Here is a 24532-nt window from a genome sequence, read left to right as displayed (position 1 = left end):
ACGCACGCACGCACGCGCGCGCACACACACACACACACACACACACACACACACACACACACACACACACACACACACACACACACATACTAAAACATAATTAAATTATGAAACATGTCTAACTCAAACCCATATCTCTTCATTTGAAATACAAACAGTCTCGCAGCCATTCACAAAACAAAGCAAGTAGGGCAAATGTTTTTGTGATAACAGAACTGGTCGGGGGAAGAAAGCCTGAGACAACCTCACGTGCACACTACTAAGAAGAATTGGCCATACTTTAAAATACTGTCCTCTCACTCCCTCTGCTGGTGGTTTCCTACTGAGTGACGTCAACTATGCACCACTAGTTTTGCGTTGATGAACAACAACAAAAAATCAACAATTAAATGTTCTTATTGCAGCATATCCTGTATTCTATATCCCCCATCTTTATGTTAGCAAGCAGCGTATAATTTAGTATTCTGCGTGAATCTGTCCATGACCAGTACAACGTGTTATTGATACACCATGCACAGTACTCAATCATCTACAGTACATTAAGGTAACTGAAGCATGTGGACAAACAGAAGACTGAACACAACACGCTTCAGAATAGCACAATGAGCTCAGACCCCTGTAGAGAGACGAGCCCCTGACTGTCACAGAGTCACAGAGACTACACAAAACCCTCTCCAAGCATCGACCCTGAATGCTCTTTTCACCATCCTGGCCGAGTGGTGCTGGCTTTTGTCAGGCTGTAACACAAGCCCTGGGACTCGACTCTCCCCCTATCTCTCTCCCCCCCCCCCCTCCCTCTCTCCCTCTCTCTCTCTCTCTCTCTCTCTCTCTCTCTCTCTCTCTCTCTCTCTCTCTCTCTCTCTCTCTCTCTCTCTCTCTCTCTCTCTCTCTCTCTCTCAGTGTGTGACAGAGACATGGAACCTTTGTCTTCTTCTCTCTGCTGAGCAAGTGTAGTTCCACAGGGTCCCTTTGGGACAGCCTGGGCCTGTCTCTCTGTCACCCTCCCAGTAGTGGAGGCCATGAGAACAGTCTGGTGCAAGGTTATCCCTCTAAATCTGGGCCGGGCTGTAATTAACTCAACAATGGGGATAATGCATCTGGGTGTCTGGTTTCCATGGAGAAGAGAATGGTTCCCCTCCAATCAATGAACAGGCTAGAAAACAAAACCTGCCACTTTCTGCACTCTAGGTAAATAAGTCAGAAACTGGAGGAGGAATGGGACGTCAGGAACTAAAAAACTGCCTATTATTCTTCAGTTTGTGTGGAGGATAAAAAAATATATCATTATTGTCTCAGGCATAGATAACTAAAGGGAAGGTGAATAATGTGTGAATTAATTTGAGAAAATAACTTTTGATATAACTGCTCTTCAACATACTCGTCTTTTATACATACCGTTTATTTAGCATGTACACAAATGATCAATGATTGCAATAATGAAACTACAAGTACTGTCGACGTCGCACAGACATGACGACTGTCTGACGTACGCAGTTGAATAATACAGGGCAACATGGCAGCTTCCATCAGGTTGCTTGCCCGGAGAATTGTCCGTGAATCTTCCCGAAATATCGTCCGGTCAAGTTGTCCTTCTAATCTTTCAGTGTGTCGTTGTTTTAGTCATGGTGCCGGTGAGAAAAGTACACATTTTGGTTTCGAGACGGTGCCCGAAGGAGAGAAAGCAGAAAGAGGTAGGCTGAGCACGATTATCAGTTTGCTGGCGAACGTCCGTCTTTGAATGACATTTGAAGTTTATTTAGCTGGGAGTAACCATTTCCATCTAGCTAGTCGTCTAGAAACCTGGTACTGTAGTTCACATTGCACAACCTTCATATGGCACAGTGTTGTGTTGGTTAGGATACACGCCCTCATACCACCATGTCATGCCAACCAGTATGAAGCCAGTAACTTAGAGTGCACAAATCTAAATGACGAGGTGCATCTCAAAGTTATTTCGTCCTCTCTTTCATTTCCCTTAGATAAGTTAACCCATTCCTTGCTCCTCTGTCTGTGTGTGTACCTCCAGTGTACAAGGTGTTTGAAAGCGTTGCCCAGAAGTATGACGTGATGAATGATGCCATGAGTCTGGGGGTCCACCGGTTGTGGAAGGACATGCTGCTTCACACTATGAACCCTCAGCCTGGCACACGCTTGCTGGATGTCGCTGGGGGAACAGGTAGGCTTTCAGCTTCATATTTTGCTTAGACATGATACTGTTGGTTTGCTGTGTGACTGAGCCATACAGTGTATACAATGGTGTGGATGGGGAGGTTAAACTGAGGCTTCAGTGTCACTGACAGGCACACTTTGTCAATCAATCAAATGTATTTGTACAGCCCTTTTTATATAGACAAATGTCTCAAAGTGCTTTACAACAACAACAACAATACTAAACAATATAAACAAAAAGTACAACTCAAACAATAAGAATCATAGATCCCTGAATCATCGATCCCCAAAGAGCAAACCAAGCAAAAAAACTCTCCAGAGGGGAGAAAACTATAGGGCACAGTGGCAAGTAAAAACTCTGTGGAAGGAAGAAACCTTGAGAGGTATTGAATCACACATTGGGGGAGCTGAAACAATGGTGGGCTGGACCAATGTTGATATTCGTCATGCTCTCTGCTCCCTGCTTTGACCCAGGCCAGGTGTGTGTGATTGTGGTCCTCTATTAGAGCCCTCAGAGACGTATCCCTCCCTACCTGTGTCCCTACAGGTGACATCTCCGTCCGTTTCTTGGACTACGTGCGCTCGCAGCAGGAGCGCGTGCAGCGGCGGGCGGCGCGCACCCAGCAGACGCTCTCCTGGCAGGAGATCTCAGAGGGCTACACGGAGGAGGCGGAGCCCCAGGAGGCCCGGGCCGTGGTGTGTGACATCAACAAGGAGATGCTGAAAGTGGGCAAGCAGAAGACAGAGAGCCAGGGTCTCACCACTGGTACCTATATTAATGACGCCTTTTAAATGACAGCTTTTCCACTGTTTTTGGATGTTTCACTCTCCTTTTGTATATTTTCTTTATTAGACAGGGAGAGAGGGGTATAGAGAAGAGGCATAGTATAGAAAGATGTGAAATTTGATACTCAGAAATAATAACTCTACTCAGGGCTCCTTCTCCTTAGAGGTGCTGATCTGAAGGGACCGGATAACTGTGAGAAATATGACAAAGGCCAGGATTTTGTCACCTCACTCATGGATTAGTCACTTCTGTTAGTGCTATCTCTGATATTTATGCACTTTTAATTCATATGTAAACACAACCCTCATCACAACCCTCATCTGTCTTTACTATTCCTTTAGTACACCCTAGTACCCTCAATGAACACTTATATTGACTTATATCAACTAATGTATGCACTCCATACTGTGTAGTGTGCTTACAGTATGATTGGTGGTGGTGGCATACGTTGTAGAGTATGTTGCTCTGATGTGTGTGTGTGTGTTTTACAGGCCTGTCCTGGGTGGTCGGGGATGCAGAGGAGCTTCCCTTCAATGACGACCAGTTTGACGTGTATACTATCGCTTTTGGTATCCGAAACGTTACCCACATAGATCTGGTAATTGTTTGTTGTGTCTCCCTTCAATGGACAAACATCCACATGTCCTTTCCTTCGCTTGCAAAAATCCTGCCTTAAAAGTCTCATACGTTTATTCTGACTTCACCTTTTTATTCTGGCTTCTTTTTTAGGCCCTACAGGAGGCTCTTCGGGTCCTGAAGCCTGGAGGCAGGTTCATGTGCCTGGAGTTCAGCAAAGTGACCAACCCCCTGCTAGCCAAGTGAGAGAGAGTGACCAATGAGTGAATTTTCTGATCTGAATTAACATGCTGTATCTAGCTATAACATATTTAACTGTGAACTGGATAGATGTACTAGACTGAAGCACTAGAGCTACAGCCATTTTCAAGTTTTTTTAGCATTGCTTAATTCTGATGCAATTAAGATGCTTTCACTCATTAGAGCTCTATAGTCTAAGTGCAGATTTATCAGTTCATATCAGTAAATAGTGTCTCCCCCCCCCCCAATAGGCTCTATGATGCATACAGCTTTCAGCTGATCCCAGTGATTGGTGAGGTCATCGCTGGTGACTGGAAGTCCTACCAGTACCTGGTGGAGAGCATCAGGAAGTTCCCAGACCAGGTGAGAGAGGAGGATACAGCTGTGCCACTCATTTTGTCTCGCCCCTCTGTTTCCATAGTAATTCTCCAAATGTTTTACCTGAATGAATGTTCCTCTATGATGCTCAGAGCCCGTATTTCAATGTCATTAGTTCCTCCTGGTCTATATTCAGTTACATAGTGTCTTTAATCAACCCAATCCCCAACCCTTTTGACTTGACATGCCCTCATGACAGACAATCGGCTGTGTGTTTTACTCCCTCTTCTCTCCTTCCCACAGGAGGAGTTTAAAGGCATGATCGAGGACGCAGGGTTTTTCTCTGTCAAGTACCACAACCTCACAGGGGGGGTGGTGGCCATACACTCTGGCTTCAAGCTGTAAGCAGAAAACAGTCAAGCCTCTATGACAACAACACTGTTCTAGTGATGACCCGCCTGAGGAACCCTGGCCAATCAAGACCCAGCTTCACACAGAGACACAGCCAACTTGGATGTTCACCCAGCTAGCGGAGTCCACTGCTAAAGATGGGGTATTAACAGACATGCTTTCTCTTTGAGTTTTATACTGTATTTATTTGACGGATTGTGGAAAGGCTGTCTTTTTCCAGGTGATCCAAAGGACAGTTACTTTATGCAGGTTTCTGTCATTTTGGGGTGGGGTAAAAGCCTACTATTAAAGCCTCTGTTCAAAGAGATATAATTATGAGCCCCATGAATGCAGATAATATTGTACCAATGAGAACAGCACTTGGCTGTAAGGGCACAGATTACAGAGATGGATGTATATATGATAGCCTTTTTGTAATTTGTAGAACAGATGTGTTAACTGGTTTACAATAAATGCCAACACTTGCGAACCGTGTTCCTCTATACACTGTTAATGTGGGGAAGATATCTACTTGTATAATAATTAAAATGTAAAATTATTGAAAAATATCTTGAACAAATTGTGTCCAAATCTTCATCTGAAATGTTGTCTTTGGTTATGTTAGTCTGCCATCATCTGGTCAAGTGGGGTAACTACTGTCTGATCCATGTAATATACAGTACAGGAGGATTGCTCTATATCATCAGAACTACCGGTAAATGTGCACAATGCCTTCACAATGACGACGTCATCTAGATGTCTAATTCTTTTACTGTAAAACTTACTACATAATTTGGTGTCATGTGCTAAATGTAGACTTTGTAAGATGTAAGACCTTTTTATACGGTCTCTCTGTATTCATCAGTTTTTATTGATCTTGCTTGTAATGAACACAGAACTGGGATGAAAGGAAGACGCCACAACATGAGTTACTTGAATAAAACTGTATATTTTACAGATCTTTGTACACTTTAATTACAAAACTGTATGGTACTAAATTTTTAAAATCAGTTTTTGGTCAGAGAATATTTAATCGTCTCGTGTGCAATTACCATGTATTTACAAAGTCTCATGTTAGTGATCTCTCAAAAAGCAACCAAATAACAACTCCAAAACGTTCATACACTCTGAACATAAGACATGGCTTAAAGATAAATATATTAGTAAATAAATATTCAGAGAACATATTTCCATTTATGAAATGTGCTGCTATACAGATACAGAAATATACACAGATTGATTTCTAGCCTTTCAAACATTTGTAAAATGGTAATGACGGAGAAAATAATTATATTCTTAAAAAATTAAAAAATATTAATTTTTTGTACACATTTTCTTTTTATACAATCTTCTTAAGTGCTACAAACAATAAAAAAAATTAAATAGTGACTCAAGTACCCCAAAATGTTATATTTGCAGTACATATCTCTATGCAAAGGCAAGATTAGATTCTCACTTTCATTGATTACGGCACTGGGTTAACATATAAATAGGGTTATTTTTCAAAATGATCGCCTCTGTGAAGAGAATGGGTACATTTCATAGAAACAGTATAAAACAGTCTGTAAAACAAACAGAAAAGCATGAATGATATTGTGAGCATGTGTATTGTGTGATTTAAAGAAAATCAAATCTGATAAGATGCTTAATGTGTAACTGCGTCGTAAAAACCCGCAGCTACAATACAAAATGGATCCCTTGTGAATTAGAACTCTTTCCCATCTACTTTCCTTTGGCCTTTTTGAACACAATAGAGCCTTATAGAACCCATCTATATTTAAGCAAGTATTGGGGAAAAGGAGACTGACTATGGGTGGAATCAGAACTCAAGATCCATGTGCGTAACTCTGACATTCGCGTAAATCTCGCAATAATGCCAATGGGAAAATGTCCGCAATTATTCAAGTTACACGTACGGATCTCTGGTTAGGATTCCACCCTATAGTATATGAGGTACTGCAAAAAAAAAAAAAAAACACACAAAAAAAACAAGAGCTTCTGAACTACCAGGTAGTGTAAATTGATAGAAAACCAATCCTTTCAAGATTTCGAAATAACTTTCTAGGAACCTGGAGAAACTATGTCACTCTGGACCTCTCTTCAACCTAAAGTGACACAGTCGATATGGTGCAACGTTTGGACAGAAATGTCATGCCTGATTATGTATCGTTCGATGATCTGTTTCCACTCAGTAAACATTTCTATTTGCATCTAAAAGTTGCACCCCATTGAGAATGCCACCAACGGAGAAGTGTGGTCTAGTATAGCTTAATCTCCTCAATGAGAAAAGTGTGTGACATTGGCTCCCCTCCAATTGACACCCCCACCCTCCACCCCCCACCCCCTAAAATAAAACAAAACAAAACAAAACAAAACAAAACAAAACAAAAATGTGTGTATATTTTGGTATATAACCTTTTCATCTGAGTTGGTGGTTTGTTGAAGCTTTACATAGGCAACTGTATCCATACACGTATAGGCAACTGTGTGCATGTACATGCAGGTATTTGTGTGATAAGAATTAAGAGTGTACATTTGAAAACAAAAAAATTAAATCCTCAAACATCTTGCACAAAATGGAGTCTAGATATCACATGAAAAGCAACTCGCCAAATCCAAAAATCTCACAAACTGGGCCAGCTACACAGTTTCTCCCCTGTAGTCGCATGGCCCTGACCCTCTATGGTCGTTTGGGCCTTTGTTTAGTACCCCTGCCAACCACTGCTTGAAACTTGCTGAACTTCACCCCCATATTTGTGGTGTGATTCTCTATCTCAGCCCCTTGAAGCTGTCGATGAGGCGGATGTAGGCTGAGCTGCTCGTGGCCACAGGAATGAACTGGATATGTCTGGATACGTCAGGCCGTCATTTTCAGTAGAAATCCACACCATCTAAGATGATAACATTCGGTGCTCAGGGAGCGAAAGGCTAAAACAAGGCAACTGAGGGTTTTCACTGATTGATTGGCTGACTGAAAAGGTACCAAAGACATGGTTTGAGTCCCTGTTTCTGGGCTCTACCTCATACCCCCAGGCTCTCGTCTGTAGCTTTACTATTTCCCGATGTGTCGTGGGCACTGGAGCACTGGGGGTGGAACAGAGCCCTCGTCTCCTCCTCCTGGGGATACGTTTGACCTCTGAACTGTCCCGAGGAGAAGTACCCCTCGTTGGGCTCCCGTTGTTCCCCTGTCTGCCTCTCCCCCTCTGCTGTGAGGCTGGTTGGCAACAGGCTGCTCTGAGTCTCTGCCCCCATGCCCAGCTCACAGTCCGTGTCCTCGTGGATTATGGGTATTCTCTGGCTGTGATCACAGCAGCCCTGTCCCGAGCAGGCGTCTGAGTCTGCATGCGCGTACTGCACGTTTACCGCATAGTCCTCAGCGTATCGCCCCCCAGTGGCCCGGTGAACCTTCATCTCCTTGTAGAAGCAGCAGGGCAGCCCCTCGTAGCTCATTTGCTCCGAGGGGGGGCACATGTGCTCGGCCGCGGTGTAAAAGTTCTGCGAGGCCGAGCTCTGAAACTCCGCCCCCCGGTGACAGCGTGCAGAGGCCAGTGGCCCTACCCTGTCAGAGTCCTGCCCTTTGCATTCCACGTTGGGAGGGAGCACCTCGAAGCAGCAGCTACACGCTGCCCCCCCTAGCTCCCCCGTCTCCTCCTGCCCCCCCTTCCCCCTGTCCGCTCCGGCGCCCTCTAGGGCCCCGGCTGAGGTAGTGCTAGTGGTGCTATTCTCCCTGGGTTCCAGTGACGAGCGACTGCTGTAGTTGGGCTCCAGGCTGCAGCTGGAGAGCTGGTCCCCCGAGCCGAAGCCCGAGGCCCCAGGAGGGGGCTGGAGGCAGTCATGTCCCGATGGGGCAGGGGTTAGGGAGTCCTCGGCCTGGGCTGTGGGGCAGGCGGCCGCCCCTGCCTCTGCCCCTGCCGACCCCCTACAGGGGCTCTTACTGCGGTAGACGTAGGGGTCGTAGTCGCTGCTCAGCGAGCTGCGGAAGGTGGAGCAGCTGCCGTACACGCCCTGGTTGCTGACCTCAGTACAGTCCAACATGGAGTCGCTGGACGAGCAGTGACACTGGCCCGAGCTGCAGCTGCTGCTGTCACTGCCGGGGCAGTCGGCAAGGTAACCGCTGCACACCGAGCGGTGGCCATGGTAACAGCCCAGGCCTGAGGTGCTCCCAGCATCGCCGAGGCGCGAGCTGGAGGCGGGGGCCATGTGCACCACTGTCGGGTAGAGCAGCCCCTGTTGGAAGGCCCTGCTGTGGTGGCCCTTGTGGGGCCCCCCTCCACCACCCATCTGCCCCGCAACCACCGGCCCCTGGGCCCCCTCGGCTTGTTGAGGGAACGTCAACCCCTGGAAGTAGTAGTGCTGGTACATGGTCTCGTACTGAGAGAAGCAGGCGGCCCGTGAGAAGCTGCGACCATGGAACTTGGGCCTCTTGAAGGCGCCGTGGTGGGGCTGCTGGGGGTAGGCGGGAGGCCCGCGGTGCTCCATGCCACAGTGATGGGGGTTGAGAGAGTGGTCCAGGTGGAGGGTGGGGTGGTAGCCTCGGAGGAAGGCGGAGGCCGACTGGGGCGGGTACATGCCCTGGGGGTCCGGGTGCTGGTCTACGGTGAGCACGGTGATGGGGTTGCCGTGGGGGTCCATGCTGGTGCGGGTAGGGTAGGCTGTTACTTGCCCAGCACGGTGCACTCTGCCTGGGTAGTGGACGGGCAGGACCACCCTCTGCTGACGGCTGTGGACAGGGTTGCCTGGGTCCATGCACACAGGGCCTGGGTTCCCCTTCTTTTGCTCTGAAAGAGGGGGAGAGGGAGAGAGAATTAATAAATGGCACCCGGTGAAATAAGTACATCGGTGGGGGCAGTGTTGACTAACTCACCAATAATGTTGTGTCTGCAGTGGGGGCAGGTGTGGTGCTGGAGCAACCAGGGGTCAACACACTTCTTATGAAACCTGTGGGCACATGGGATGACTCGGAGCTCCTGGGGGGGGAGAAAGGGGACAAGAGTTACAATGGTCAACATAAAATGTGCGTATAAGTTTGTTTACTTGAATATATTCCCCCCCGCAATAGCTTACAGGTTTTGGTTCTCCTTGGGTATGAAATATCAAGCATTTTCAGAGTGCAGTATGGGTGAATGCCCAACAGGTGGCAGCAAAGCAGCAAGAAATATATACATATGTATATTTCTCATCACTCTCATAACACTGGACTTGTTGGTGGCAAAGATAGCACCACGCACAAGGATGCACAAATGAAGCTTAAGCGCAGTTTCAACCATGAAGACTCATCTGAGCGTCAGCACACCTCATAAACTTTAATCCAATGGGCTCAAAATGTGAGAGTATTTAAATGACTTCCCACCTGCCTGTCATGCACTTGCTGTCTTTCAGAAGCCTGTCACACCTTTGACCCACCACCTCCCAATCACCTCAACACCACCCCCACCAGCTGAAGGCCCTGTCAACCTTTCGCCGCGGGGAACGATGGCAGCTCGCCCTTTCGAGGGGCTCACCTACCATCTCTGCAACCACCCTGGGATGCCATTCCCAGGATGACCGGGCCTATACTATAAATGTTCTAAGCTGTACAAATTCAATAAAGCTGTTCAAATTCAGAAGAAAGTCTTCAGTATCTCTGGTTGAACTGCAGTAGGGTAGAGCAATCATCTCAATGTCATAACCAAAACTACAACCCTCTCCCTGACACGATAGGGGTCTATAGCTACACCACAGTCACTCACAACCCTACCCCTGTAATCATTTAGCACAGAGAAAACCGAAGCAGGGCTAATATGAGGCTAATTCATTGCTTTACTCCCATGACCAGACATTAACATCACAGAAAACAGGGATTCCAAGACTCTCTGACACAAAGCAAGGGTGTTATCATTATGTTCTTGGCCAGTTCTCTCTCTCCCCCCACTCACTCTCACTCTCTCTCTCTCTCTCTCTCTCTCTCTCTCTCTCTCCCCCCCCCTCTCTCTCTCTCCCTCTCTCTTTCTCTCTCTCTCTTTCCCTCTCTCTCTCTCTCTCTCTCTCTCTTTCCCTCTCTCTCTTTCCCTCTCTCTATCTCTCATTCTCTCTCTCTTTCTCTCTCTCTCTCTCTATCTCTCATTCTCTCTCTCTCTCTCTTTCTCTCTCTCTCTCTTTCTCTCTCTCTCTCTCTTTCCCTCTCTCTCTCTTTCCCTCTCTCTCTCTCTCTCTCTCTCTCTCTCTCTCTCTATCTCTCTCTCTCTCATTCTCTGTCTCTTTCTCTCTCTCTCTCTCTCTCTCTCTCTCTCTCTCTTTCTCTGCCCCCTAGCGTGACTCATCTCCTCTTTGGGCTCTTCTCCACTCAGCTTTTGTTGCTTAGTTCACTGCTAAAACTATAAGCTTTGATGCCATTCAGCCTTTTATATCGCCACTTCCTCTGTGCCATCCCGGCGCCATGCTTTGTTGTGTGTTTTCTTCCACTCCTTATTCGAGACGACACATAACCGCAAAAAACACACACACTAACCGCGTCCCCGGGGCATTGGGGGTTTCTCCCCCTTGGCGTCTCCGGGCAAGAGATGAGCAATGCTGTTACAGTAAAACCCTCAAAGGCCCAGATTAGGCTCTAGAATAAATATTTCTACAATGACTCTCAAGGATTAAAGGAGACCACACTGGGAAAACAGGAAGTACAATCACAGACCCGTGCAGACAGGACACCGTTATCTCTCCAGGTGCGGGACTGAGTGTACGTGCAGACCGAACCCCCAAATCAAGAGTGCACGTGGAGACCGAACCCACACATCAAGAGTGCACGTGAGAGCGATGAGTCGGAGGAGATGAATACGGCCCTTTACACACATCAATGAGCGTCCATTGACATCTGGGCCTGAAGCTCATTCCTTCAATACGCCACTTATAGTCAAATGCCAGCCTCACAACAAAGCTTGTCACAACTTCTTTGTGGTCCGTCCGTCCGTCCGTCCGTCCGTGTGTGTGTGTGTGTGTGTGTGCGTGTGTGTGTGTGTGTGTGTGTGTACATTGTGTGTCCAGTAACAACAGAAACAACATGGCGTCCGGTCTCACCTCCCCATCGATGTACTTCTCCAGGCAGATGGCGCAGTCGGAGGTGGAGCTGCTGCTCAGCGAATCGGACGCCCCACAGCTACTCTCGCGCTGACCTTTGATCTTGGCCTTGAACTTGCGGGTCTCCATTTTCTCCAGGGCCTGGATGGCCATCCTGTTCATGGAGCTCTGATGGGGGGAGCAGAGAGGAGGGGGGGGGGGGGGGTCAGACTGGGAGTGGCAGTGGGACTGTCATGTTTTACATACACAGACACAAACACAGATTTTCCCTTAGGTTGTTATCTAGGCAAAGGACAGAGGTACCCAAACAGACCAGATGGCAACAGATTTCACACCAATTGAAGCCACTTACAGTTCAAAGCAGGGGGTCCCTCCCTGCATACTTTATACAAGGGAAACACTGCACACAAACATACACTTAGAGAACATACAGAATGTCCTTGCTAGCATGTTCTTGTACATCAGCTGAGATCAAATCTTATCCAAGGTCAATATTCAAATCTGATAGCTAAGAAGGCACCATTGTGCAAGTAATGAGTGACAATTAGCCCCTGGTATAAACAGCTAATTTAATCAGCCATCAAAGGAAGCCAGCATGGCTAACTCATCAGCAAATGTGACTGTGAACACACCCGCACGCACGCACACTAGCACACACACACGCATGCTACCACACACACACACCACACCACACACACACACACACACACACACACACACACACACACACACACACACACACACACACACACAGGTGCGCTGGCAGGATTTCACCTGTCCTCGGGGTTCCTGCTACTGTTCTGCTTCATCATGACATCTCAATGTGTTTGGCTCCCAGGGCAAAGACCTCTCATCAACGTTAATGAAACACTAAGCCTGACTCACGCACGTAAGCCCCTGCTGAGAGCTCCGTGTCACACACCCGACAGTTCAGTCCTACATGAACATTAGCAAACACAGGAAATGAAGATCCACCATACTGTAGTAACAGCGTGTTGAGGAGGCAGTGACTGACCTGAGACCTCCTCTGCTTCAGCTTGATCTTGATGAGCAGGATGAGACAGACCAGAGACACCACCACGAAGAAAGCCAGGAAGATCCCCATGTCAAAGTATTCCGTCGGCTGCTGTTAGGGAGACACACAGGGACAAGGGAGAAGGTTGAAGAATCTAATACAGTACAACCGTGGGTATACACTCACCGGCTTATTTATTTATTTATTTTACTGATTAGATATTTGCGTTCCCAAGCAGTTGAACAGGTGTACCTAATAAAGTGGCCGGTGAGTGTAGACACACACACGGCTTGGGGAATAGAAATGCCCAGTCCTGAAATATACAGTACTGTACAGTTTTACATCAGACCCGACAGTTTTAGAGAATCCATAAAATAGTATTAATACACAAAACACACTGTAAAATGAGCAACCTTGACTTCATTTTCTTTCTTTTTTCTTTCATCTCTAAAGACTTTTGTGTCATCATCCACTCCTCTCTCTAAAAAGCCTTTCGTAATGGCAGGCTACTTGACCTCAGAGTGTGCTGGTTTCTTATCAAATATACCAGCTCTTTAAATGGGTGATATCAATCTCCCAGAGTGCTATGCAAGAGGCCCACGCCTCCAGCCATGGGAGAGAAAGGAATAATAGAGAGGGTCAGATTTCTCAGGAAGAATTTCTGAATTCTATATCCTAAACGCTACTAAATGTACTGTGACACACACACACACGCGCACGCGCACGCGCACACGCACACACAAATACACACACACACACACACACACACACACACACACACACACACACACACACACACACACACACACACACACACACACACACACACACGTCCAAGCACTAGCCTTTTCCCAGGTTTGGTTTGGCGCTAGCTGCCTCTTACCCTCGGTGGTCTGTGCTGGATTCTGGCTCGAGCCACTTTCTGCTTGTTCACGATGTTCATCAGCTTAACGGCATCGGCCCCTTTAACATAGACCACTGGCCGCTTCAGGGGGTCCTCCGCAACCTGGTTCAGCTGGAAGGAGAGGAGAGAAACACACATCAAACCAGCTTCACAGCACTAATGGGCAAATCCAAATTTGGCCCCTACACCACATTGGCGGCCTGCAGTATTCTAAATTATCGGCTTATGAATATGAGCTGTATGAATATTGTGAGGCTCGTGGCATGAACTCTTTCATTTCCCGTTGAGAAAATAACCTATAGGCTCGAGACATGGAAACTGTGGTCACTTTCTACAGCGGGGAAGGAAAAAAATGTCAATGAATTGTATGTTCTGAATATGGAACCTAGTGGAAACAGACTCCCTCCTCCCTGGCTCCTCTCTTTAGTCTGCTGCTGGAGTCTGTCATTTGAAAAGCCCAAGGGAAATACCAGGGATATTTACATTTCTATTTCTTCTTCTCCTGTCGTCATGTTTCCAAGTGAAATATGCTCTGGTAAAAAGTATAGCTATGGACATTTTTAATCTCTGGCTCTGATGTGTTGACTTGTGTCCACTTCACAAAGTAAAATCTATACATTCTTGAGACAGGGGTCGATCTGACTACCACCATTGGTGTCGAAGTGTCAATACAATCATGTGTGGCATGTGTACGGTAAGTGACATTTATTCGGTCTGCCACTACCTCACAGTCCAACCAGGGTGTATGAATTGAAGACCCAACTGAGTGTGCAAGATTGGAGAAAAATGGAACTTAAATCAAAGCGCTTCTTGATTACCGAAAACCATTACATTTCAGCACTGAAGCCTTCATCGGGGTGCTTAAAGTAGACATGTGAGTGAGTTCAGATACATTAACTTCGTAACGCTTTCTCCTAATTTCAGTCGTGGGACGTTAATTCTCCCTAACTCCTCCTCCCTGCCCCTCGGCCTTGTGGGTCCTGTCTGTGCCGATTCGGCCGCTCCAAATGGAAAACCCTCTCGGGGGAATTTAACACAGCCGCCCGCGCCGCCTTTCATGTGGTCCCGCACAAGCCTTTTATCTCTCAGCTAGGCGCTTTACGACCCAGGGGCTGAGAAAGAGAAGAAAAAAACCCTGCAAGTCCGGGCCTGGCATAGCTGGGATGAATACCACAGGAGAATTCTTCTTGCGACAAAGCTGAGCAGAGCAGAGGAGCAACTTGTGTGTTACCCCTCGTAACAACAAAGGCACAGGAACTAGTCAGGGTAGAATGGAGGGATGGAGAGAGAGAGAGAGAGAGAGAGAGAGAGAGAGGGAGGGAGAGAGAGAGAGAGAGAGAGAGAGAGAGAGAGAGAGAGGGAGAGAGAGAGAGAGAGAGAGAGAGAGGGAGAGAAAGAGAGAGAGAGAGAGAGAGAGGGAGAGAGAGAGAGAGAGGGAGAGAAAGAGAGAGAGAGAGAGAGAGAGAGAGAGAGAGAGAGAGAGAGAGAGAGAGAGAGAGAGCTCCATGGATCATTTCTGGTCCCAGGGGATGAGGTAATGCGTGTTGGTGCGCACTACCTGTGCAATTATGAGCTCAACAGAGTATGGTCATGGTCTACTGAAAGCCTAACCTGGATATCCATTTTCAGTCTCTCACAGTACAGTGCTCTTTAAGCTAGGGTAAAGCCCAAAATGGTTGAATGAGACAGGTTTATCTACATGGTTTCATACAGAGGTAAAGAGAGAAAGGCCATTGTTGATACACACACAACCTGCTTGATGGAAAGGAATCTCTCTTGAGCCTTATGTGTGTGTGTGTGTGTGTGTGTGTGTGTGTGTGTGTGTGTGTGTGTGTGTGTGTGTGTGTGTGTGTACTAACCTGATCGATGGCATCAGGGTTTTCTGACACGTCAAAGATGACAGCTGTTGCTCCTCTCTGAACTGCTCTCTTTGCCTGCAGAAAACAAAAACAATCATTACAAACGCTGTAATCACAAGCATTAAATATACAACGACGCATTGACACAGACGACATTAAGCTAAAATACAAACACACACGGGATTTGCAAATGAAAATGTCATGAGCGATATGTTACATTCTCACTGCTAGCCACTAGGGGGCCTTCTCTGACTTTGAATGACCTAACTTTCCGTAGAACCAATCAGCTAGAGTGACATCAGAGAGGGAGTGGAGCACCACTGAGAGGTAAACAACTGGATGATAACATTGGTAGGATGAGCACATGTGGTCTATCCATCAACCCTCTTTATACATGATGTCACTACAGAGTGCATCTGCATCAGATTATAGTAATGATAGCCATTGGATTTGTCGTATTTCCACAGCTTTTACTGTCTAAATACCTTACAAACATGCACTAGAGAAAGAGAGACATCTTGTATACGCTTGAAGCATCACATAGTGAAAAGAGCTGGCAGTATTTTGGGGCAACTCTGAAAGCTACGTTTCAATGTCAAGAGTGCAGTGCTCTTAAAACTAATTCTCAAACTTATCAACTTCACCAACTGCCAAAAAGTGAGAGATCCTTTAATACACTGGGTAGAGACTGAGCTGGTACAGAAGTCTTTTGATGGTTTCTGCTTCAGGCAAGAGATAAAGGAAACCGTTGATTCTGCAGAACCCAGAGTATCTCCTCACAGAATCCAAATTGGTTTCCTCTGAAGAGAAAAAAAAAAGAAAAGTTTTTTTTTATCTTAACTCCTACATTCCCGATATCTATTCTCACCCCGGTTGAATCATGGTGCCCTATTTAGATGTTTTGAAGTCTGAACTGCATGATCTCAAAGAGCGCGGGCAGGATCATATCCTGGCATTATCAAGCACTCTTGGGTTCGTGCCAGCGCTCTTCATTTAACTTGGAGAGGGGAGGGGGGGGGGGAAACGAGATCAAAGAGACAATGTACAGTGCAGAGCGGCGGCTCTGTCGTGGAGTGGTGTCACACAGCAGGAGGGAGTGCTGGCCTTTTGAAGCGCGGGCAATGATTGCAAGAGACGTGCCCATTATGACATCAGAGCTGCGTTGTTCAAGCGACCATTCCGACCGAGTATTCGGACACTTTCAACCCTAAAAAGGAAATAGCTCGACCTGGAATGTGCGGTTCTGATCACAGTTTTGCCCTGCGTTTAGGCTGAATATATTGACGTTAATTGTGCATATTACAATGCCGTGTATAAGGGCGTGGCACTGGGAGAGAGATTGTGAACCATTCCTATTCCATCCGATAGATGTTCTCTCACAGACCGAGAACTGGGAAACTTCACAAGCCAACGCAGAAACAGAGGGGGAACCCATGGGACTTGTGTTCTCTCACACCAGTCACGAATAACCCCCCCCCCCCCCCCCCCCCCACACACACACACTATTCCCCCTCCCCCCAATCTATTCCCCATCCAATACTGGAGTGAGATCAAAACAGAGTAGGAGAGCTAGCTGGCCTAGCGCAGTGTGTGTTTGATCGCCTCCACTCCCCATCGTTTCTCTGCAGGCTGGCGGGCCTCCATCCACTTTCACCTCCATGTTGGCGAGAGGAGGTGTGTGGTGAGCAGCAAAGGACAGCGGGGCCAGGATCTGCTTTATTACAGGCCTCTCAGACAGGAAGTGATTTGTAGGTGCTCTTTGACTGACACTGTCTGTTCTGACAGATTCTAACAGACGGCTGCAGAGGCAATGAAGGTGAATGATTCACCATAAGGGGAGTGACATGTAGGAGGTGTGTGTGTGTGTGTGTGTGTGTGTGTGTGTGTGGGTGTGTGTGAGTGTGAGTGTTTCTTTAAATCAACAAACTGACTCACAACAAACTAAATACTCATGTCTGACGTATGGGACTGACTCATGACAAACAAATACACATGTCTGATGTGCATACTAGCCAACAAGTTGATTTCAACTGGGTCATTTACATAAAGTGAGACAAGTAATGATGCTAAAATACAGTTGGTTTCTTACAGTTGGTTTCAAACTACTTTGGAACCCAGGCACAATGGGGATCCAATGTTAGTAACTATTGTATATGGTATCCCAACTTTCAGTTTATAACTATAAAGTGATATATATATATATATATATATATATATATATATATATACACATATATATACACATATATATATATATACATATATATATACAATGAGAGGCCATGTTACAACAAATAAACATGAACCAAATGATGGTGCGGATTCAAAGTGAAAAAAATAGTGTGAAAATAAATATTAGGCTGAAATATCAAACAGGCTTATTCACTTAATTGGGAAATATTCTTTGGTCAACAGTCACGTCCACTTTACATTAGCTGACATCTCTCTCTTTTTTCCAACTGCACGCACTTGAAGTTCAAACGCGGGGAGTGAAGTCTCTCTCTGCCTTTTCCCTCTCACCCAGTTTCAGCCCCACACTGCCAGGCTGTAGCCCATTTAATTCAGCCCGAGTCTGTTCCTTTGATGTTAGCTATCCCAGTTAATAATTAATAGCTCTTGGTAAGACGCTTTGAGAAGAAAGAGATCCCTCCTAAAGAATCTCCCATTTGGGCAGGTGCTGCAGTGCAGGGACTTGCCTGACGACAGTAAAAAGAAAATGTACCTACAGGCAAGCTCCCTCTCTCTTAAACGTGACGCATACCAGCACCCCCCTCCCCCCATTTCCAACCCTGAATGCTGAAGCCGTGAGAGGAAGGATGAAGAACCGAGTCGTTTACATTTCCAGCAAACTATTTCCTAAGAGAAGCGTTTCAGGAGAGTAGTTGAAATAACGCAGTCACGCAAGTCTGTACATCTCTTGGCATGAGTCATGACCATATAGCACACCTTATTCACTCTTTCTCACAACACCTATAATGTATGTATGCTGTGCCGTCGTATTGTATGGCCCTGATTAGATATTCTGCTGGATCTTTAGACTTAAATCCGCACTAGAATTACAAGTAATGCTACCTCCACGTCTACTCCGTGGAGAGACACTGATGTGAATCTCAATAGCGTCCTCTAGGACAGGCCCTGAGGTACGTCCTGCTCGCTAGCCAAACAACACTAAAAGATGGAAGGGAGGGGACTGACAATGTAAACATGAAAGGAAGGACAATCACAGAAAGTCCAAACTGGAGCTCTCTGTCCAAGGCCTGTCAAAGACACTCACTTAGAGCCTGCACTCTACCGCTGGCTCAACCGGCTCCATCTTGGCTCAAAAACATGAGAAAGTGGGTACAAGTGGACAGAAACCACAGCAAAAAGCACTGAGAGAGCAAGTCTAGACACTGAGGACAGAGAGGAAGGCGAAAGCTATGTTTAGAACCGGTAAGTACGTCTGCCAGCTTGTAAGATTTAAGGGAAAGAAGATTTCACCAGTCTGAAAGACTTCTCTCACTCAGTCAAAATGTCTGTCACACAGTTCTGTGTAATCTCAGTCTCTCCCACTCAAACACATGCACGTGCACGTGCACACTCATACTCACACACACACACACACACTCACTCGCACTCGCACTCGCACTCGCACACTCGCACAATGCTACACCTGCAAGTTATGATCTGGGCTTAGCTCTCTCACCAGTCCTTACTCTCCATTTCTCACTCTCCCTTGCTTGCTCTCCCTTCTTTTTCTTTGCTTTCTCTCCCTCTTTTTCCTCGACACTCTCTCTCTCTCTCTCTCCCTCCCGCTCTGCTCTCCCTCTCTCCCTCTTTTTCCTCGACTCTCTCTCTTTCTCTCTCTCTCTCCCTCCCGCTCTGCTCTCCCTCTCTCTCTCTCTCCCTCTCTCTCCCTCCCCCTCTGCTCTCCCTCTCTCTCTCTCTCCCTCCCCCTCTGCTCTCCCTCTCTCCGTACTGCTATAATTAAGGTAATTAAGTCTTCAGAAGGCTCTCCTCTGCTATTATGCCGTAATTTCATGTTGCCTCCTGGCTTTTTGGTTTATTAAAAGATAAAGGCATACTTTTCTCCCATGGATTCTCTTATATGTGGTCGGCTTTTTTCTCTCTTCTCTAAAGAGAGAGTGTGTGCCAGGACATTATTTACATTCTGCTAAAATAAAATCAAAAGATTTCAACGTGGCTATGCATTTGCTGATTGAAAGCTATGCATTTCGGAGAGGAAGTGAAAATACATTCGAAACACCCTTCTCTCTAGGTCTGCTTTCTCATTCTTCATCCGATTCAAGGGTTGTGTAGCGGAGGTGGTTGGGGTTAGGGTGAACATTCCTTGTGGTACAAGTGACCTGGCCTGAGACCTGAAAACGTAGCTGCCCAGCCTCATGACCAGGCTTGAGCTCAGTGGGCTAACACAGTTCTGTGATGAATGACCCAGGTTCAAACTCAGTAAATCATACATACTGTACATGCTTTAAATCCACCAAATATCGTCCAAACTTCCTTTATTATATGCTTTGAGACGATACCACTACTTTGCATATTCTAAACACAGTACACATCCAAGCAGAGAGAAGCAGTCAATCATTAAACTCACCACTGTAATTGTAAGAACAACATGTCACCTGGATTTGTTATCTAGATGTTTAGCACCCTAGCTCAATAGCACACTTCTCCCTAGTTTACACTCGGCCCTAAAAGGACATCAGAGCTACCGTACAGGACACACACTGACTTTCTCCACCAATCACACGTGGGCATACTGCAGATGAGGGAACTACTGAAATGGCCTCCTCTAGCCAGATCACTTTTACACGAATCCTTTTATCCTCATGTTGAGTGTAGAACCTCACAGTCATGAAATTCCACCCCTGAAACGTTGACTCTGCGGGGGTAAAAAAAACATGTCCAGACTGTGGACTTTGTGTGCCCTTGAGTTTAGCGAGATGACATTCTTTTAAAAAAAAAAAAACGTTCTCAATGTTCTCTGTTTAATATCACTTGTGAGGCCGTTAAGCCTCTGGCTGGGCTGTTTTACTGGAGTTGAGGGGACGTCAACGATACAATATTCAAAGTATTTTTTGGGATGTAAAAGAATGTTTATGAAGCACGTAAAAATCCACTTGTGTCACACCACCAACAGCATAAAACCCTCCGCGTTGAAGACCCCTCCAGCCGTCTTTATGTAAACGGCCAGTTTACGCAACGTAAATACAGAGGAGGAAGAATCACTTGAACCACTCAGTGAGCATGGCGACAGCCATCCATTTTACACTCCTCCATTTGTCCGTATGTGAAGTGAGCTAGTGAGGGACTGAACAGAACTGAACAGAACTAAACACAGAGCAGTGATTAGCGAATTGGGTCTCTGCCTCTTTAAACGACTTGAAAAGGCAAAAGCTATGACCTAGTTTGATGAAGATTCTCCCTGATCTGTGCATTCCTGGCAGAGTGGTGCCAATAATTCTGGGGGCAGCCATGTCGCTCCCAATGCCTGCCAGTCAGTGACAGGCCTCACCAGAAGTGACGCAGGACATCTGCTGACAGGTTGACAGCGACAGGGTCCACCCATATGGAGGTATAACAATACCACAAAGAAACAGAAGGCATGGCAAAATAGTCAAGGCCTCAGTCAAACAAATACATAAGCGAAGGTACTACAAGTACCAAAATAAGATATAACCCAGCTTGTTTTCTTATGAGATACGTTTTTTTATTAAGTCATTTACAATTGTTTTATCCTTGGGTCTAACTTGTTCTGAATGAGGTTCCGTACACACACACACACACAACCACCCACCCACCCACCCCCACCCACCCCCACACACACACACACACACACACACACACACACACACACACACACACACACACACACACACACACACACACACACACACACACACACGTCGGTGGCCCCTGTTAAGTAGTGCAGAATTAATGCTGTGCAATTTCCGGCTAGGCCTCAGGAGCTCTCGGCCTACAGGTTGACTCCATGGCAGAGCGTCTCAATGTGGACAGAGGAGCTTGTGGGTAAACTCCAGAGCCCCATAGAGAGAGAGAGAGAGAGAGAGAGAGAGAGAGAGAGAGAGAGTGATGACCTCACTGTGATACAAAGGGGGGCCTACCTCAGGTACATTGAGTTCTGGACTAACACATTACATCATGTATAGAGTGTGGCTATGGTGGTTGACCAACCCTAATGCGTTGATTGAAAAATCATCCGTTCCACTCCGGGTTTATTTGTGTACAGTGTCGGAACAGCAATATCTAAAACGATTAGAGCTGGCCCTCAGAGCACGGCCACTTTTCGAGTTTCCTCAGCGGTTTAAGTATCTACTGGTGTTAAAAGCTTTTACCAAAGTTGAGGACAAGAGATCCATACTCAGCAGTTTAAGCATTTACTGGTGTGAAAAGCTTTTAAGCTAAGTGCTAATGCTTGGTCTGACATGGCGTGTTGCTCAGCCAGAGTCTCTGGGGAGTGTCGACAGTGTCTCAACCTGTGACTTTTCAATAAATATCTCCCTCTATCGCTCTGAATGTCACACACCTTTTCTGGATCTCTCTCTCACATCACTCACTTACTCTCATTTCTCTCCTTCCCTGACTTCTCTCTCTCTCTCTCTCTCTCCCCCTCTATTTCTCTGTTCTGTACCTCCCCTACCTCTCCCTCTTGCCCTTTCCCCCTCTCTCCCTCTGTCTCTGCCTCAGCGCACAATGTGGGGTGGCCATTCAGCCACCGTTGCGTAACCAAAATTATACAATTGAGTTGCACTGTGAATGTGTGTGTGTGTGTGTGTGTGTGTGTGTGTGTGTGAGAGAAGGCACCTCAGAGGAGGCCTGCCTGTGCGACTTGGCAGACAGCAAACCCATTAAACGCTGGAGTCCTTCAGGGGAGTATGACGGTGCTCCCACTTTCTCATCACAGAGCAGAAGGACCATAGGGCCAAACAGGCCTACTGTACGCACACACACACACACACACACACGTGGGCGCACACACACACCACACCACCACCACCACCACCACCACCTACATCCCTTCTCAACATCTCCTTAAAAATAAACCTTGCATAACTTGCTGTCTGCCGCTCCCTCATTCTTCCCTCTCTTCCTTGGTTGTTGTCCGGTGGCCAGGCCAGTTCACTAATCAAGCACCCTAAAACCACCCACTGCTCTGCCCTGTGGAGACCAAATGACTGGGAATGGACAACCACTAATTAAATTTCCTCCACTTTTCCTCCGGCCCCATGTTTTGTTTTCCTACCGGTTTTCTTTTCCAGCCTTTGTGTTTGGGATCCACAGGAAAATAAACAACCCTTCCGGTTGATGGGGGATGTCTTTTTTTTTTAAGTATGTAAAACCCCCTCTGCTTTCAAAATGGGGTTGTGAGGTCTTAGCAATAGCAACATATAAAACCTTTCAGGATTTTGCGGGTTCTGGATATCTTGAAGGAGGGCTTTATGGAGGTAATGATACTGTCTCTTATGGAAGTTCCACTGGAGTATAATTACTGTATTGTTGAAAAATCATTAATGTGTGTGTGATTGTACTAAAACAGAGATTGTATGATTAATTGCTGAATTATTATGCACTGCACAATGACTGTCAAGCAGCCCAGAATGTGCTAGTCTATGAGATTCATATTCAGTACATGTTTTTCCAGGTATAAACATTACACTCACATTGTTGAGCCCCAGACAGCTAGCTTCTCTCATCAATAGCTCACAAAGTGTTCCCGAAATCTAGATTCAAAAGTTAGCAGAAGATTCTCAGAATAACACTTAAACCTGCTTAAACAGTAGCACACTTTCCTGGACAGCAAAAGCTCAACACATAGGCATAGCAAACAAAGGAGAGGGGAGGGGAGGAGGAGAGAAGGTGGAAGAGGAGCAGGAAAGAGAGGAGGATGAGGAGAAGACAGAGGAGGAGGAGGAGGAGGAGGAGGAGGAGGTTGTGCAGCAGGGCCTGCCTCCAGTAGTAATCCAGCAGGGTAATTTCAATGGTCCCTAATTAAAGGGCCGGTTCTCTCTGCCATCATATTTCTCTAATCTCCCTTTCCCTTGAAGCTGGCTTGGGGACCGTGTCTCTGCTTGCATGAAAGAGACTTCGTCTGCCTTTGTAATGGTATCCGCCGCTGTGCTGGAAGAGGAGTGTTTCTACCCTGGGCAAACAGTGGTGCAGGTCAGGACTCAGCCCTCCCTGAGCTCCAGCTCCAGCTCCAGGTACAACCCTCCTCCTGGGGGGAGAGAGTTAACCCTTCCCTGGCTACGGAGCGGCGAGAGGCAGCCATGGAGGCGGGAGAGGGGGGCGCAGCTGAGGGGCTGCATCAGCCAGGGTTTCTGGGTTCAGCTGCCAAGCGCTGTAAATCTCCGGACGGGTGTTGAGAAGAAGTGTATACGATATTCCGGTGCAACACATATGATTATTGTTAGTGCGTCAGAGCGTTATACAAAGTATCCGTCCCTATACAAATAAACCATAAATAGCTAAATAAATGCTGATAAAACATTTTCTTTCGTAAATCACAGATTCTTTTTAATGCGAACGTAAGGCCCTGCTTTCCTTGGGGGTCATCAGTCAGTTGTGGGGAACAGCTGGCGGAGGAGAAGAGGGGGAGAGAGATGAAAGGGAAAACAGGATCTCCACACTGAAGAGGAATGAGAAAGAGGAACGGGAGCGTTTCTAATTAAAGGAGAAGAAACGTAACCAGTCTTATCAGAGGTAGACATCAGAACCGCTGTGCTGCCGCAGTGTATTCAACCTAATGAGGGCCGGGGGTTGGGTTCATCCTTTTTTATTAAAGCAGGGAAGAATAAACATCCTACGGTGTGCCGTGTCCTCAAAGACAACATGATACCATGACCTACAGTACCTGGATACGACCCAAATAAATACGCAACAGCGGAAATGATGCAACGGCATCATAATGTTGACTCATTGTCACCGCTGTACCATCAACCATAGCGCTCATGAACAATAATAGCCTACTTCACTGTTATCATAATGTAGTGTTGAGTCATCTTTAGTCATCAGCCTCGGCACATTTGATTCTCTGTTTTAGATTGGCAGCTTTTCATTATACGCTAGGAGCTAACTACCCAAATCATAAATGACTGCCAATCAGACGTTCACTGTGGAATGGAATGGAATGGAATGGAAGCCATCTTTGTCCACCTGTAGCATTTCTCACTGAGCTCCCTCCCTTCCCTCCCTCCCTCCCCTTCTTC

At 46.5% G+C, this 24532-nt stretch overlaps 2 protein-coding genes across 2 annotated transcripts in view; one reads left to right on the top strand and one right to left on the bottom strand.

Annotated features, from left to right (window-relative positions):
• Nucleotides 1-1513: 1513 nt before the first annotated feature.
• coq5 (coenzyme Q5, methyltransferase) lies at nucleotides 1514-5418 on the top strand (the record flags this gene model as incomplete). The annotated part of the gene is made up of 7 exons (XM_083673759.1): nucleotides 1514-1691; nucleotides 2027-2176; nucleotides 2717-2935; nucleotides 3448-3554; nucleotides 3686-3774; nucleotides 4024-4135; nucleotides 4394-5418. 7 exons carry the CDS (start codon nucleotides 1514-1516, stop codon nucleotides 4493-4495), a joined length of 957 nt encoding a protein of 318 aa, XP_083529885.1. The 3' UTR covers nucleotides 4496-5418.
• A 1461-nt stretch (nucleotides 5419-6879) lies between these two features.
• Nucleotides 6880-24532, bottom strand: part of znrf3 (zinc and ring finger 3) — a 61989-nt gene continuing 44336 nt past the window's right edge. Inside the window, exons 3-8 of the mRNA XM_083673388.1 lie at nucleotides 15306-15380; nucleotides 13426-13557; nucleotides 12543-12653; nucleotides 11528-11695; nucleotides 9345-9447; nucleotides 6880-9258 (exon numbers count right to left, since the gene is read on the bottom strand). Coding sequence (XP_083529514.1) covers nucleotides 7502-9258; nucleotides 9345-9447; nucleotides 11528-11695; nucleotides 12543-12653; nucleotides 13426-13557; nucleotides 15306-15380 — 2346 coding nt within the window. The 3' untranslated portion in view covers nucleotides 6880-7501. The remainder of the gene's footprint in view (nucleotides 9259-9344; nucleotides 9448-11527; nucleotides 11696-12542; nucleotides 12654-13425; nucleotides 13558-15305; nucleotides 15381-24532) is intronic.

This window comes from Argentina silus (assembly GCF_951799395.1).
Source record: "Argentina silus genome assembly, chromosome: 7".
In the NCBI taxonomy this organism is placed as follows: Eukaryota; Metazoa; Chordata; class Actinopteri; order Argentiniformes; family Argentinidae; genus Argentina; species Argentina silus.
This window is presented reverse-complemented; position numbering and strand designations above follow the sequence as displayed.